We start from the raw sequence: 17,607 nt of genomic DNA, 5'->3' as shown, positions 1-17,607 counted from the left end.
CACTTGATTTAGATTTCATTACAGTTATCAATGTGTTTGGAAAATTCTTCTTGCATATTTCATGAATTTATACTACTTCTTATATAAGTATAGTGACATTATGCATCATTACACCCCTGAATAAGTTAATTAACTAAAACCTTTTTGACTACGAGTAGGTATTCATCGTCCGCGGTCACAACAATAACCATTTCATAGCCAAATGAGCGCTATAACCTAAGTAAATTATGTCTCTACATTATATGGGCAAGGGCATGAATGTTTGAACGAGTTGAATTTTCGCTTATTTTTGTCGTTTACTAAACCTGGCAAAAAGATCTCAAGGTTTCCCATCAACATAAGTATGTATTAGCTAATCAAAGGTATCAAAGGATTGGTAAAAAAAAGAAATCTCATCGTGTCCGGGCAAATCAGATCATCTATTACAAACCCGTGCTGTGCTCGTAGCCAGACGTTTAGCTAGATCTAGTTCCAGTCTGATTGAGCGCATTCCATCGCCGACCTCCTTGGCTGGTATTGGAACCGAATGATTCGAACGTCTGGCGCGCTTCCTGGTCACTCCTCATCATGATAGACTGATCCATTTCATCATATCACTCACCTAGATAAAGCGTACAACATTTTTTTCACTTTTTACAGAAACAGCAAGTAGGTAATTTTGACGTAGATCCAACAGAATCGCAAACTTGATTTTGGATTATTTTCAGTTGTGCTCCCCTTTGTTAGGTGTTCGATATCTGTTGGAATTCTTGGTCTTTGATGTCAGTAACTGAAAACAAATGAAAACTTGAAGCGCGCCAAGATATTTTCATAATGTATTGTTTGACTTCGCGATAATAAAGATAAAAATAAATTTCTAAGTAGATTTGTTATCATGTTTTCCAAGGAAAAGGACAGGACTGACAAAGAAGGGATTTACCTTTTAAACACTATCCTGGATAAGAACATAAAGTAAGTAATTAGGAAATCAAAAGGTCTGCTTTTAGTCAACCAACCAAACTTCAACTTTATTAAAGATTTTGCATTGTTATTCTGTTCTAGAACTTTCTTGTCTAACATTCGTTAAGGTCAAAAACTAGTAATTTGTTAGGTGAAATCACAAAGTGCTAGCAAAAACATGGAATTTCTAATCCGTTTCTTATGATACTGGATTATTTATCAACCTCTCAGAATTCTGCTGCCACTCATATAATAAAACATCAGATATCGAAGTCATCTTATTTGATCCAAGTTTATCTCATCGATTGTGTGACACAGATAACGCTTTCCAATTACTTCATATTTCAGCTGGTTGCGGTCCAGTGCACGCTTAGTGGTCAATCATACTGTTTTCCGACTCTACATCAGTGGTTTTGTGCTCTATCGTGTGGTAATAAAGGCTCTAGTGGTTTGCGTGAATCGTCTTTAGTGGACAAAGGTCGTATGTCAAAGGGTTATGTGATGTCAGTTCGTGACAACAGCAGTGTCGGTGTATCTGTCCCCACCGGCGTTTGCTGCCGCGTGCGCAGGAGAATGCAGTGTTTCGGATTACGAGGTAATAAATACCATTTATTGAATAACCAATATACAGTAAACACGACACGTTTTTACTGTAAATAGGTATTGTTATTGCAAGTAGATAATACCTACCATTGCCGCGTGCAGGCGTGTTATTTATTAAATCAAGCTGAATGAGCTCGATAGGTGTGAGTGAACGTGCAATTAAAAGTTAATATTTCCAATATTCATTGATTAAGCGGCGTGTTAGTGTTAATAAATGCTCATTGTCTGGTGGCTGGTGTGCGTTCGTCAGCGACATCTTCAGTCGGAGCAGTCAGATCGCGAGCGGCGCGTGTGCACGCGTCATGTGCCGCATCAAGTATACCGTGGCCGTTGCACAGATGCGCCTGAGTCTGTTTTTTGTCAACACTAAGAGGATAGGCAAGTGGTTTTTATTGCTGTGATTTCGCCCCATCCATTTTAGTGGTCCAATGTTTCAGTGCATGACTATTAGTGGTGAATTTCTTTTAACCAGTGTCGTGGAAATTTGGAAAACAACGCGTTGCGGATTTATGTTTTTGCAAAATGCGTCGAACAAAATTGCTTTAGGACGTAACCGTGAAAATTTTTCATTGCCGTTATCGGAGGAGAAAACTCAAGGGCAGGAGGGAGTAATTTCAGTTTAACAACTTTGCGGAGGAAACCTGACAGAAAATTTGTGGCGACATTTTAAAGTATTTAATCTCCCTTTTCTGGCTTGTTGGTTGGGAGCTAAGCTTTATTTATCATTGAGCTGACTGAGCAATGATAGCACTTTGGCCAACCTTGCATATTTTTAAAATTCTCGTAAGGAAAGACTTGAAAATCAACAAAAGTTGTTATTTCACGAATAAGGCTTTTCACAAATTCATATAAAATCCCATTTTAAGTTATTATCACTTTATGCAATTCACGGGCTTGGCGTTTACATATGTGAATAAATTAAAAATCGTAAAAGCGTGGCCATTGAAATTTAAGACACGACTGGAACTCTACAATTTCATTATTTTGACCTCTATAGAAAAAAAGAGAAATCTCCATACGCCTTGGAATTCATTCATGCAAATTTTGTTTTAGGCGAAGCAAATGATATTTGGGGTCTGTATGTATAAAGTAAACACAGAGAAAAGAGGCGGTCGTAAAGGTCTTGGAACGGGAGTGCTTTCACAAATTCAGATCCATAGGGTTCTCTCATCCTTAGACATAGGTTATTTATTTATTAAAACTTTTTGTACGTAAGGTAATGTACAGTACAAGTGACGGACTTAATGCTGGGTGTTTAATTAAGTAAGTTTTACTTACTTTACTTATTCTGTGACATAATAACTTTAGTAACGAGATCCTTATCGATTCGACTTTTCGTTATCATCATTTTGTATTGTTTCCACTTTCCTAACTTTTTTTACTTTTTAAAAGCGAGTTTGCGGGACCATTTAAACGTCAAATTGCATTCTTCGATGCACATAGCTGTAAAATAAAATAAAATTAATAGCTTCGTATCGCCTAGGTATCTTATCGTAATTAGATAACCAATAATAATATATCAAATCTGTGATCATAAAATTATTTTAGAATTCGATGGTCGGGAAGTGTAAACCGCACTGTGGCATGGGCTGCTGCTGAGCTAGTTTATATTACGAGCGAAGCAGAGTTAGGGTTGTCATATCAAAATTGTCTAAAAAGGCTTAAAAGGATCTCCTTTTCTTTCTACCTTTGAAAATAGACTTTCCACTAATGAAGCCAAAAAGCATTTTTTTGTTTTTTATGACCACATTATTTTATAAAACTAGGTAGGGTTTAATAATAATTATCTGTATTTATAAATTATGTTATAATTATTAGTTAATCTGCCAAATGAGAAGTTATTAGTAGTCAACAAATAACTGAATATTAATTGTGACGTAAATAATTGGGATTTTTAAAGGACTTGTTTTAGGAATTTTCAGTAAGAGTTACAAAATAGCTGACTCTACACTAGTCTGTTCCTTTTTGTTCCAATATGAAAAAAGGCTGCCATGTCCACTTGATACCATCTGGCAACCCTAAGCAAAGTGCTCTTCGATGAGATTAGGTTGCACCCCGCATATCAATGAGCTGACCCTTGCCTGGATGAGGCTACTGCGACTACGCTGACGCTGCATAGTGCTTACCTTCGGCTTTGTTCGGCTAGAGATGTTTTCAGCTAATTAAGGGCCTTGCTACACTGGCGGTGGCAGCTCAATAAGTGGTCTTTGTGACAAAATTGCGTTTCGTTTAGGTGTACCTATTGGTTATTTGGTCAGATATAAATAAATATTTGTTGTCAGGTCTTGGCAACCGGAAGACGTAGCGTGGGCAGGCCTCCCACTAGGTGGACCGACGATCTGGTGAAGGTCGCGGGAGGTGCCTGGATGCGAGCGGCGCAGGGCCGGTCTTTGTGGAAATCATTGGGGGAGACCTTTATTAGTCCAACAGTGGACGTCTTTCGTCTGAAACGAACGAACGATTTGTTGTCAGATATGAATGAGTCTTTTCCTGAGTCCAAATATAAGAAATAAATTGTAATAATAATAATAAATCTAGTTACATAAATAGAACCAATATGGTGCCACTAGCTTGAATGGTAAAGAAAACTCTTGCCATGAGGCTGATTTTCAGTGGTTTTCTTCGATGAGATTAGGTTGCACCCCGCATGTCAATGAGCTGACCCTTGCCTGGATGAGGCTACTGCGACGACGCTGACGCTGCATAGTGCTTACCTTCGGCTTTTGTTCGGCTAGAGATGTTTTCAGCTAATTAAGTGGTCTTTTGTGACCGAATTGCGTTTCGTTAGCTGTAAGGTCTTGGTTATTTGGTGTCAGATATAAATATTTACAAGGAACGAGTGTTTTTTCTTGATATAAACTTGCTTTTTTAACAAAACAAATTGGTATAACAAATAAATTGTAAAAATCATAAATAAAACCAAAAAATAGTGCCACTCACTTGAACCACGGTAAAGAAAACTCTTGCCATGAGGCTGGTTTCTGTGGAAATCATTATTGAGTAAAAAAACGTATGCCTAATTAAAAGAAAAAGCAGTAGAAAATAACTATTTCCCACCCAGCTGAACTAAGTTAAGTTCTTAATTAAAAACTGATTTGTAGTTTTGTCGTAAAAACTATTAACGTCGCTGTTTCGCAACATGCAACCAACATTTTTAATTAAAAAGTTTATATTAAATTTTAAAAGTCAACTTTAGTACCAACCATGGCGTATAAATTCATAACACGTAGAGAACGAGAGAGATCGCAAAATAGTTGTTGTTTTCGTTTCAAATCTCTTCTAAAAGTTTAATGTATTGTTCAACTTATAAAAAACTCGTTACTTTTATTCTTACAAAAATATAATTTTTGAAAGAATATTAGTATGCCTCCTTTACTTACTTATTAATACTCGTGTTTTCCAATATTCCAATTCTGGTAGAAAGTGAAAAATTAAGCAGGAACAAAATTTTAATATAATATTCCTGGTAGTACGCTATTTATGATCACTTAAAAAAATCGTAATACGTCGACAGAACATAACAGTGATTGATTACGCTATATCGCATAAACTTCGAGAAATCTTTGTCATACATTTATTAATTTATTATTCCTTGAATACAGAATAAAAACATAGTACCTACATTGTCATAAAAACGTCGTTTACTTGGAAGCCTTAGATTGCTTTTTCCACAGTAACAAGAAATTGTTGTTCAAACACGACGTGTTATTATGCGTTTTTCTCATGATACCTATTTATTATCATTTATCCATAACAGTTGTGTCCATAGATCTACTGATAGAGACGAATTTAAAAGATGCTGGCTGTTTTATTAATTAAAACACAGTTACAGCTTGGTTCATTATTTTAATTCGATTAACGAGTCTTCGCTATTTGCACGCACATACTTTTCCAAGTTATTGTACAAAAGTCGCAAACCTCTACTAAACAAATGAACTATTTTACTTATTTCAGATTTTAAATTAATTTTTCTTTTATATTATTATGGGTATGTTTATTCAAATAAACTGTTCAAAAAGTTGTTCCGTTACCTTTTAGGATTAGAAGTTTCATAACTTTTTACTTACATTGTGATTTTCTCGCAGACAAGGAAAACGTTATAAGGAAATCATTTTCACTCCATCAGTGTAGGTATTTATGGAGGTGAAAAAACTAAAAGCGATGAAGTCGTGTATCATGACCATTATAAAAAAAACATTAGCACATGATGACTTTGTTCATAGACTTGAAGTGATGTAAATGCCTGACGATATCAGTTTTATTAGGTGAAAGGCTTTAAATTCCTAGTCTATTAGGTTTGTAAAAGTTGTAGATTTTGACCAATTTTTTTAAAACTTCCGCCATAATACCGAACTATATTGAAGTCTAGAGTCACAGAAATAAAAACGCTCTGTACTTTTATCTTTAAATAATAACACATTGGTAGGACAATAAAACGGACCTAAGTTCATCAAAGAGGTGCATTTTTGCAGTTTACGCTAATAGTCCAATCAATGAATGGTTTACCAACGGTGTAGAGGGAGATGCTTTGAACACAATTTTTGACTTCGTAGGTCAGAAATTGTGTTCTGTGTGACTGGACTATAAAGAAACTGAAAATTTTACGGATCATGAACTTGAAAATTTCCATGATTTTCCAGTCTTTATACTATGAATTTCCCTTTACCCTCTCTATTTCAACAGCTAAGCTGAGCTTGAAAGCAAAGCTTTTACAGGTATTATGAATTCCCTTTCAGTCCTAAAGCGTCTCAAACGCTAGATAGAGCACGCCCTGTATAATATTATCGAAGTGTTACAAATTGATACCCATGCCCGACCGAGGATCAGTCACGCACGCGCCTGACAGTGACCTTGTAGATCCTCTGAAGTAGGTATTTATGTAATAATCGACGGCTACGGATTAAATGTATCGTTTATGATACTGGATGCCTTTCTGAACTTGTGGATAAAATTATATCGAAGCTCTTACGTTAACCGAAATATGTAGAGTCCCGCGCCTATTCTAATTGTAACAAAAAAAATATTGTTTGCGTATGTAAAATTTCGATTTACCTATTTCATATAGGTAAACATTCCAATGGAAGAACGTAAAAATGTCACAACATTACTGTTTTATGTCAGGAAGTCGCGGAAACGGAATACCGGCAAATGACGGGCTCCCAAAAACTGTTTAGGCACGTCCCTAATAACGCGTTAATGTATTTTCCATAACGATCCCGGGCTAAATGTCAGAAAACGCGGGTGTGTCGCATTATGGCAGACCAACCGTCTTGACCTTTGCGTGCGTGTCCATTAAGACCGTTTGGTCAACGAACTCAAATTGTGACGTTATTTTTACGCATAGCACGGCTTAGGCTTAGCGAGTAGCCGTACCTACACAAATACCTGCTCGCAGTATAATTAATGAAGTAGTTATTACGTAGGCCTTGACTTGTGATAACAATCCACCGCACTTGTGACGTCTATTGTAAACTAACCTATATGTACACACAGTTAATAGGAGCGGAATTTACTGTAAGTCGTTATTTTCTACTTTACATACTGTAAACTTCATGCATGAATAATTTTACTAACACAATGATGATGTTTCAGCCACACGTAGTTAGTCGCCGAATCTACGTTAGATTCAATATAGTCTAATGCCCTTACTTTTTATGGTTTTTCAAAAATCGTTTGTCATCAAAGTGAAAAATGTTTCAAAACAATGCATCGTTTGACCTCTATATTACTGCAAATGAAGTCATTACCTCAGTAGAGCAGCGAAACAACTCGAAGAGTTCGTAACTCTGCTCATTACCGCCATCTCCAAACAAAACTGTATTTAACTATCAAAAGGAGTGTTGCCAGGTCTAGATTGTATAAATATTATGAGACGGAAGGAGGATGGAAGATATACTGTCGGCAATTTGGTTTTCAAACCGGGACTTGTAATTAATCAACTACGCTCTGAAAATATGGAAGGCGAAAATATGTTTAGGCACGTAACAGCTTGTCAAAATGATCGTATACAGAATGAATCAGACTAAGCACCTGATCGATAGAGAAATATTGGGATATTAATCCCGTTCAAAGGTCAATCGGGACTTTGTCTTTAGTTGATCCTAAAAATCGAAACGTCCCGTATAAATTGGGAACACTAATCGAAAGTTCACAACAAAAAACTAACTTTCGACCGTCGATTCAACAGTTATGTTTTTCCTGTATCATCGGTCGCTCTTTACCGGTCATTAGCACTCTTCTCTCTCCAGTTTAATACCCATCTCTTTTATTTTTATTACGGGTAGGTAGAAAGTGATCATAATTAGCCGCCATTTGTTTTTAAAAGTTAAAATAAGTATGCAAATTACTGCATGCTTTCCCGCGTCTTTTGTTAAAAGTAAACGATTTTGGTTTTTCTTCTAAAATTAACAAGAAGTCAAGAACGCAACATACGACCGAACGATCAATCAAATCAATTAGGTTTAAAGCATAGCGATTAGCATTCTTAATTTTTTTGCGTGTGCCAAACGCATTCATGAAACAATGCAGTTTTTGAGGCTCTATTAAAATTGATGAGATTATTATTTTATTATGTAGGTAAGCGGGGATCACACGTCGGAAGAGTCGCTCGCGTGTTTAAGAATAACGATCCAATTTAATGGATGTAAATGGCTTCTAATCATTTTATTATATCTTGAGTGAGCACGTAATTAGGCATCAAATTGTAAAGCACGAAAATTCAGTCACTTGTGCGGCTTTAGGTGTCAAAGCCACCAAAGCTTCAAAGAGAGTTAAATTACCGAATTATTTCCTGAAAGCCAATTAGTTGGACCACCCATTACATACATACATGTATCGATCCCTTTTCCTCGTGGCCAAAAAAATGCCAAATTAATTTGGCCATGAGGAAACTTAATTCCTCGTAGCCAAACCTCGGTCATAGTTTAAAAATAATGTAATATTTTTTTTTTAATTTCACGAACTCTATAAATAATTAAATGCTCCATTATCGCAGGAACCGACTCAATTCAACAAAACTTGTTCTGTGAGTTCAACGCTATGCCCTTAGAATACCAAGTTACATCTTTGACTAAGTATCTACTAACACTCCAACATCTCTATTCCAGAAGCAGAATGCGACGGCTGCAGCAGCGAGGGCGACGAGGGCCGCAGCATCGGCGAGCTGCTGCTGCCTCAGTACACCCTGGCCACGGGCGGGCTGGCCAAGGACCACCGGCCGCTCATCACCTTCCCCGACAACAACAACTTCCACCTCGTCTCCGCGCAGGAGTACCGCCGGCTGCTGCTCTATCTCACGTCTGTGCCCTCGTTAGTATTTGCTTATGACTTGTTTAGCCCAGGCTATTGGTCTAGGACCATGCGAAAGCTGCAGCATCGGTGAGCTCATGGGCATACCCAGCTTCTGCCCTAGAAGAGGGGAAGTAATCTGATCCTGGTCCCGGGCAAATCAAGGCACCTACTCTTAGACACTTAAGAACGAAACATCAGGAAAGTATGTAGGAGTTTACAATATCGGCGAGCTGCTCCTGCCTCAGTACATCCTGGCCACGGGCGGGCTGGCCAAGGACCACCGGCCGCTCATCACCTTCCCCGACAACAACAACTTCCACCTCGTCTCCGCGCAGGAGTACCGCCGGCTGCTGCTCTACCTCACGTCTGTGCCCTCGTTAGTATAAGCTTATTAACTTCTCCTCAGACTATTTCAAGGACCATGCGAAGGCTGCAGCATTAGCTAACTCATGGGTGTAGCCAGCTTCTAGCCTAGAAGACGGGGAGCAGTCTGATCCTGGCCCCGGGCAGACAAAGCAGAGTCACCGGCTCTTAGACACTTAAGAACGAAACATAACGTAAATATGTAGGAGTTTCCAATATCGGCGAGCTGCTGCTGCCCCAGTACACCCTGGCCACGGGCGGGCTAGCCAAGGACCACCAGCCGCTCATCACCTTCCCCGACAACAACAACTTCCACCTCGTCTCCGCGCAGGAGTACCGCCGGCTGCTGCTCTACCTCACGTCTGTGCCCTCGTTAGTATATGCTTATTAACTTTTGCTCAGGCTATTGGTTAAAGACCATGTGAAGGCTGCAGCATCAGTGATCTCTGGGGGAACCAGCTTGTGACCCAAAGGGAGGGGATAGTCTGATCCTGGCCTCGGGCAATTCAAGCTGTCACCTGTTCTTATACACTTAAGAACGAAACATAACGTAAATATGTAGGAGTTTCCAATATCGGCGAGCTGCTGCTGCCCCAGTACACCCTGGCCACGGGCGGGCTAGCCAAGGACCACCAGCCGCTCATCACCTTCCCCGACAACAACAACTTCCACCTCGTCTCCGCGCAGGAGTACCGCCGGCTGCTGCTCTACCTCACGTCTGTGCCCTCGTTAGTATATGCTTATTAACTTTTGCTCAGGCTATTGGTCAAAGACCATGTGAAGGCTGCAGCATCAGTGATCTCTGGGGGAACCAGCTTGTGACCCAAAGGGAGGGGATAGTCTGATCCTGGCCTCGGGCAATTCAAGCTGTCACCTGTTCTTATACACTTAAGAACGAAACATCACTCACGTCTGTCTTTGCCGTCGTTAGTATTTGATTCCATTAGCTCGAGCTATAAGCTATGGACCATAGTCTGCAATTTATCTCCGTGCTGTCCTCTATAATCTATCTGACGTCCATATGTATCCTCTAATTTTACACAAGAACCACTAGGACTGCGAAGGTTTTTCGCCTTAACATACAAATTTTACATCACGAACTCTCTAGATAGAGTGGTTAGTAGAGGAGCTAAAGCTCCTCTAGTATTCTCAACTCACATTATCGTAATTATTTACATTATTTGTAATGTACCTATGCTATAAAATGTGTCTTTTCTTCTATTCCAGATTACTTGAAGCTGATATGGGCTTCCATATTATCATAGACAGAAGGAAAGACAGGTGGAATTCTGTGAAGACTGTGTTACTTCGAATCTCCGTAAGTACACCGACTTTCCACCACCTGATTTGACTAAGCTAATTAATTATGCTAAGATTCTCCGAACCTCTTTTAATCATGTTTTTTATGACTTTCCAGGAGTTTTTCCCTGGAATCATCCACGCGGTATACGTGCTGAGGCCAGCCAGCTTCCTCCAGAAGGCCTTGTCTGAGGTCAGCAGCAAACTCTTCAAGGAGGAGTTCAGGTTTCGGGTGCACGTGTGTTCATCCATCGACGAGTTGTACGAGTACTTCGACAGATCTCAGCTCACGCCCGACCTGGGCGGGGAACTACAGTATTCACATTCAGAGTGGATACAACAGCGAATAGTAAGTATTATAACGACCAGCCGGGCTAGCATGCGCGCCGTGATAAAATCTTATCGTCGATTTACGCCCGATTCCCATATTCAATCCTTGTCCAAATCCGGATTACAACTGTCAAATTGAATTCAGTTTTAGATTATATTTCCAAAATTTTCGATGCATTTACACTTTAATATTGTTTAAATAGTCTTATAAACAATATAAAAATGTAAAAACATCAAAAACCGCAGTTATTTTGGCCAAAAACATATTAAAATTTGACAGTTGACAATCCAAATCCGTATAATTTGGATTAGGATTGAATATAGAAATCCAGCATTAGTCGACAATCGTATGGGCTTATCGTTCAAAATCGATAAAATGCCGCGATAAACGTTTATCATGGCGAGCATCCTAGACCTACAGGTTACCAAAATAAATATGATCGACCATGACAAAACTTCTCATTCATAAAGACACCTAAAGTACCACTACTAGTGGTGCTATTAAATTCTACGAATTGTATTGTTGATGAATTTAACACGCGAATGTATTCATGATTGATTGCCTTTGACACAACGGAAAGTTAGCACAAAATATCATAAATATTAACACCAGAAAGTCACATTTCATTGATTTTGGCAGCTGTTAGTGTGGAGTAGCGTCTGTCTACCTAATTTCTTGTACATAATCAATTAGGTAGCCGAAGTACCTAAACAAACAAGTCAAGGACGTAAACTACGTCAACCTCATAGAAAGAAGACAATGGCATTGTCGATCACCATTGTGGATTGTGATAATATTGTGAACTACATCATCCCCATTTATACCAATGATGATTATCCTTGCGCACTGAATTATGTGTGGATACAACGGAATTCTCACAATGAGCTGATCGCCGTTGTGGGAACCTGAGTTTATACCTTACGATATCTATTAGCCCGTTTGTTAAACCTGAACTAAAATGCCTTTTATTTTCTTTTGCAGGCCTTAGAAAAATTTTCGACTCTAATGAAGGAAATATCGAGTAAACTAGATAACTTTATGCACGAGATAGTGGACTGCGATATGGGAAACGATCCCACACAAACCAAAGAATTGTTAGACTCTCAAGAAACTAGGTCAGTGTTATTTGCTCTACATAATTGTCTTAGTTAACTGTGTGGCTAGACAATATGCAAGTCTTGGCGCCTTGATTAGCAAATCGGCGATGAGAATAACTATAATACGAAGCGGAAAACTTAATTCCGTGGATTTGAACGGACATAATGTCTTTTTAGCACACTTGTGATAACTACGTGGATACGTAATGTAATAAGTAATTTATACAATTGAGGCGTGGAATTTACAATTGGGCTAAGTGCCATACATTTTTGTAGGCATTTTACACTTTCGATATGAAATTCCACGCCTCAATTATTGAAACATAATGATTACATTGGGAATCAATAACTTTCAAAATTGTTTGAATTACTTACCTATGCATGTTTTAAGTCATTTGATTTTACAAACTATGTTTCGCCACACTGCCATAATATCATTGAGTGATAAGTGGAAATATTTTGAGATTGTAAAATTGTTTTCTATTGCATCTATTATAATAATTTATGTATTTTTACAGGTATAAAGCTTTAAAAACGGAACTAGCGTCAGCAACAACGCAGGGCGAAGAATTGTTGACGCAAGTGCGAAAACCAAATCTTACTTATAATATTATTAGTCATGTTGCTGCTGTTGAAAGGTATTTATAATTTTATAAAAATATGCTAATTAAATTAACTATTATTATGAACCTATAAGCCTATTTTTTTGTTTTCGTTTCAGATTATTGGTGCAACTTGAAGAGACTGAAAAACAATTTGATAATTTCTGGCAGAAACATTCCACGAAATTAAATCACTGGTTAAAATTTAGAACGTTTTTATTAAACTTTAAACAAATGCAGGTTAGTGGCTTAACTAAATTATCGCTTATTTCTAATAATTATGTAAGACTGTACTTGATTATGAGGAAATGGGCCTAAATTGAAAAGGTGGATGTTGCTTACTTTTATTTTTACTTCGGAAGTCAAACATTGGCGTTTTTGGAGAGCAAACCATAGCATGATGATGAGACTCGTCAGTGTCTTTCGCCGGCCTGAAGACAAATGCTTCTGACGGTGCTCTTTTTCCTACCAAGTCCGAAATATCCATGAGTTTGTCTGAACTCCTGCTCTCTACTCTCCTGCTGTCTGAATTGCCATGAATGTCTTTCCTACTTTTTGTTTCTAACTGGTACGTCAGCTTTTGTATCCTACGTGTTTTCTCCTCTAAACGCGCCGTGAGCTCTTCAGCTTGTTTTCGTTTCTTATTGTATTCAGTCTGTAATGAAACAATTTTCCTCTTACATGTTTCTAACTCAGCCTTTAACTTCTGCAAGTTTAATGAGTTAATTTCTTCTAGACATTCCACTTTTTCTTTCGCGTGTTTTGCCATGCTCTCTTGGTAAAGCGTCTCTTGTTCGACTTGATATGACCAAAACGACATCGCTCGCATCGCGACATCCATTATTGTATCTGGCTTCATTCCAGCTAACACTATTGATTTGAATGTTTCTGTCGGCTTGAGATCTGCTTGTATCACATCAAATTTATCACGCAATTCGGTCCCACATGCTGGACAAGTCAGAGCATTATCGGAATTCCTTTTAAATTCTTTCTTGCCATGTTCGATGCAAAATGCGTGGGAACACGTAGTCACCCAAGCTTGACTTGATAAAGATCGTCTGCATTTACGAAAATTGCAAATCATATTCATAGACATGCTTGATTTTAATTATAATTTCAGTTTTACAATAAAATTCGTGAATATTTGCATAACAAAATGACGAGATTGACGAGCACAATATTTTGACGTTTTTTGTCTGTCAACATTTTTATTTTTAATTATTACGCATTTATGTCATTTGAAAAAAGTTTTTAATGTTCGGAATTGAAAGAGTTTTTATTTTGTAGGAAGTTTAAAATCGACGCCAGTAAATTGTTATTTTTTTTTAAATGTATAATTTTAATTTGTTAATGGTAATTTTCTAATAGTTATTGCAAACCAAGATACGACTAAATTATAAGACATTTCCTAAGAGGTTTCCAGAGATTTCTGTGCTTACTACAAGATACTTCAAGTGAAGAATCTTGAGTCTAATATTACCATTTTTAACAAAATACCACACAACCTTATCGAATTGCCAATAAACAAATTTAAGATACATATAAAAAATACCCTTATGTCCAAAGGGTACTACAAGGTTCGAGACTATATTGATGACAAGGATGCGTGGTCAGTTCAGTCTGCACATATTTGATGTACTTAAATTTGACTATTCTTACCGTTAGATAAAATTCCTGGCAATAAGTGGTGACTGAGTTTGTTCCGGCGTTTCTTCTCAGCACTTGCCATAATTATGTTTGTCTCGAAGCGCTGGTAGGGCCCAAAAGATAAGGAGACATGTAAAGTGCCCCATAAGGGCTACCTTTTCTTTTTTTATTATTTTCTATTGACGTTCATAAGTGCAACTTGTGGTCTAAACTGAATAAATATTTTTGATTTTGATTTTGATTTTATTTATGATTTTATTAATTATGCATCTTTATTTCAGGCGACTTTAGACGGCCATCTAAAGACAGCGTGCGACATGACCGAAGTGGGCGAGACGGCGATCAGAGTGGACAACCTTATACAAGAGGCCAACGACTTCGAGAAGCTTTGCAACTGTGACCTGGACACCGCTTCTTCTGTGATTGATGATGGTAAATAAAACAACACTAGAACTGCATTTCTATACTTAACCTCAGGATCGTGATTCTCCACCTCTTTAGTGAAATGTCTAGGCTAGGGCATAGTCTAGGGCCTCCTTTAAAAGTTACGCGGGCGCCTGCACGCGTTTGGCGCGCATGCGTATGACGTAATCGTCTTTATCTCACCAGATGTCGCTTTCTTGACTTAGGCTGTTTTATTTTAATTTTTGAGGTAGCTAAGGAAATAAATCATGCTGCTTAGTTTTTCTTACAAAATGGCATTTTACTATAAAATAATAAGATAAGATAATTTATTGTTTTGCACAAATATAAGCCTACTTTGTGTTTTTGTTATACAGGTGAAAAACTAATGCAAGATCCGCTAAGTTCTGTGGACCATATAGAGTCGAAGTGTGAAGAGTTGAGGAGAACGAGTGCTTTGCTCATAGACAAGATTCAGAAGAGAAATATGTTATTAACAAAGGCGAGAGAACTTATGGACAGGATCGATAAGGTAAGTTATTTCATAGCCTTTTGTTTTCAACTTTTTTGTTGTTTGAATTAATTCATTTCTATGTTTCATTATGGTTTTACCTAACCAGCTGGTGTCAAATATTTTAAAATAAATAAATAAATAACATGGATATTATGATATGAATATGAATGAGGATTGATCAATGTTGATGATCGGGGATTTTTTTTAAGAATTTGAAATGATGTTGCACTGTTTTGTTTCACTTCCCTACACTGGCTGAGTTGCCGTAAAATAGTGCAATCTAGCCTAACCCATTTTCCCGCCAAAAATTTCATTAATTCTTTTTAATTTTTATTGAATGAATGAGTAAACTTACTTTAACCGTAAGATAGTGCAATCCAGGCTTATCCATTTTCCCGCCAAAAATTTCATTCATTCTTTTTGTTTTTTATTGAATGAACTAGCGGTCCACCCCGGCTTCGCCCGTGGTACATCATACATCGTGGTTCACCAGAGATCGCGTACATATCCAACTGTGAAATAATTTTTGAAATCGGTCCAGTAGTTCCTGAGATTAGTGCGTTCAAACAAACAAACTCTCAGCTTTATAATATTAGTATAGATGAGTAACCAAACACGTATTTCTAGGCGAACGAATGGTGCGCGACTGGTGTTGAGCTGCTAGCAGGGGAGGGTGGTCTCATAGCCGTGGACAAACTGCTGGAAGACGCCAAGAGCTTCGGGCTGACGGCTCCCGAGCAGTTCCGAGAGATGCTGATGCAGACCGCCACGCAGGAGACGAGGGCGTTGGTCACTCAGGTAACTAATTAGAGCTGCTATTAAATTAGGTAACTGTGTAAAGATATGTTTTGTCCAAAACTGTTTAATAGGTACATAAGTTTATAGCAGACTTATCAACTCGGAAAGGGATCAACACCGTATCGCCTTTCGCGCGCTGTCAAACGCAAGGCGAGGCGTTTACGTTACGGTGCTGCGGATAAGTGTGAAAAATATTGACCGCCTCAAGTTGATACGGTTATGATCCCTTTCCGGGTTGATAAGTAAATCTGCGACGACCTTTACTAGGCACTCGGACTGACCTTTCACGTGCCGCAAAACCAGACACAATCGAAAAACTATTGATTGGTCACCTATCCTGTAAATAAATCTGAAATATTACAAGATTTACGCCCGTATTCACAAACATTACTATGAGGTCTCAAAGTGCGCGTGGACGCACAGGGTGACACATGAGCTCTATTCAACGCTGTGTTCGATTTGCTGCTTCACTTAAGCAAGCATCGTTTGTGAATACGGGCGTTAGATATTAAGTTTTTAAACCAGCAGATGTATGCAGTGCAGGGCAGGGCACATAGCTCGTAGATGGATCAATTCAAAATAATTTAAGATTTAGCTTAAATACTTAAAAGATATATACTGTTCTGCTAGGTGGCCCAACGCGTAGAAGACGTCTGGCTGATGGTCTCCGTGAAGAGAGCCACTCTTCAGCGGGCGGCCGCCAAGCCGGCCCGGCCGGTGCAGTCGGTGCCGCCCCAGAGCGCCGCCTTGGCCACACCAGCCAACCACCAGGTTAGTCAGTTTTAGATTTTCCGCCCTAGTGCGCCGCCACAGACATTCTGCGACGACCAGCTAAGGGCTCGCGCGCTCGGATGACTTTTAGACAAAAAACTTATTGGATTTGTCTCATATTCAGGGAATGTACTATGTATTATGAGTAGAGTATTACTTTAAAAGGATGCCAACGATTTAAAAGTCACCCTGTATATGGAGGTGACAAAAATTACTGTCACGTCGCTACGTGCGCGCACCTCCATACATCTCCATGGACTTGGTATGAGTGACGAAACAGTAACGGCGACAAAAGTCAGTAGTCACTTTTAGATTTCCCGCCCTAGAGATCCGCCCTGGCCACACCTGCCAACAACCAGGTCAGTGAGTTTTAGATTTCGCGCCCAAATTAGGAGTTATGTTTTGATAGTAATATGTTTGGGACTATGCAAGATGCAACAAGAGAATAAATCAATCATAAAGTAAGTAGGGATGGCGAACCTTTATGTCTCAACGTGCCACTTTTCCGAAAAAAAGTTTGATGTAGTCATAGACGGGCCATCAAATAACACCTAATGCTATCAATGAGGGGTATAGATAGTACAAGTTAAATTTTGTGATTGGTGGCGTGCTCTAAATATTGTGGCGCGTGCCATCGATGGCACGCGTGCCATTGGTTCGCCATCCCTGAAGTATACGAATTGGTTTCGTAGGCTCGATTGGTAAAGGAGAAGGCCGATTAGGCTTACTTACGGTAAGGAGACTTTATTAGGTACCTTGTAACTTAATTTACATTTTAACCGACTTAAAAAAAGGAGTAGTTTCTCAATATGACTGTATGTTTTATGTATGTATGTTACCGCAGTATTTCGTCAATTTTATTACGTAATTTTATGTCAAACCAGGAATTAACTATGAAATCATTTGTCATATCAAAGGAAAACCACACAAGCAACAGTCAATACCAATTTC

General features: G+C 38.5%; 1 protein-coding gene across 6 annotated transcripts in view; it reads left to right on the top strand.

The window, feature by feature from the left end:
- The window catches only part of LOC135087591 (guanine nucleotide exchange factor DBS-like), a 104,939-nt gene that overhangs the window by 26,514 nt on the left and 60,818 nt on the right, over window positions 1-17,607 (top strand). For 5 of the 6 annotated variants that reach the window (XR_010260889.1, XR_010260891.1, XR_010260890.1 and 2 more), the window contains exons 2-11: window positions 8,649-8,850; window positions 10,423-10,513; window positions 10,613-10,843; window positions 11,807-11,940; window positions 12,441-12,560; window positions 12,644-12,764; window positions 14,453-14,603; window positions 14,951-15,105; window positions 15,715-15,885; window positions 16,516-16,656. Coding sequence is in view for 3 of the 6 variants with exons in the window: in XM_063982327.1 (XP_063838397.1) it covers window positions 8,649-8,850; window positions 10,423-10,513; window positions 10,613-10,843; window positions 11,807-11,940; window positions 12,441-12,560; window positions 12,644-12,764; window positions 14,453-14,603; window positions 14,951-15,105; window positions 15,715-15,885; window positions 16,516-16,656 (1,517 nt within the window). In the remaining 3 variants the exon portion in view is untranslated. Of the gene's footprint in view, window positions 1-1,315; window positions 1,535-8,648; window positions 8,851-10,422; window positions 10,514-10,612; window positions 10,844-11,806; window positions 11,941-12,440; window positions 12,561-12,643; window positions 12,765-14,452; window positions 14,604-14,950; window positions 15,106-15,714; window positions 15,886-16,515; window positions 16,657-17,607 lie in introns of those variants that run through there. The other variant, XM_063982319.1, reaches the window with a different exon arrangement.

This window comes from Ostrinia nubilalis, chromosome 1 (assembly GCF_963855985.1).
Source record: "Ostrinia nubilalis chromosome 1, ilOstNubi1.1, whole genome shotgun sequence".
Lineage (NCBI taxonomy): Eukaryota > Metazoa > Arthropoda > Insecta > Lepidoptera > Crambidae > Ostrinia > Ostrinia nubilalis.
This window is presented reverse-complemented; position numbering and strand designations above follow the sequence as displayed.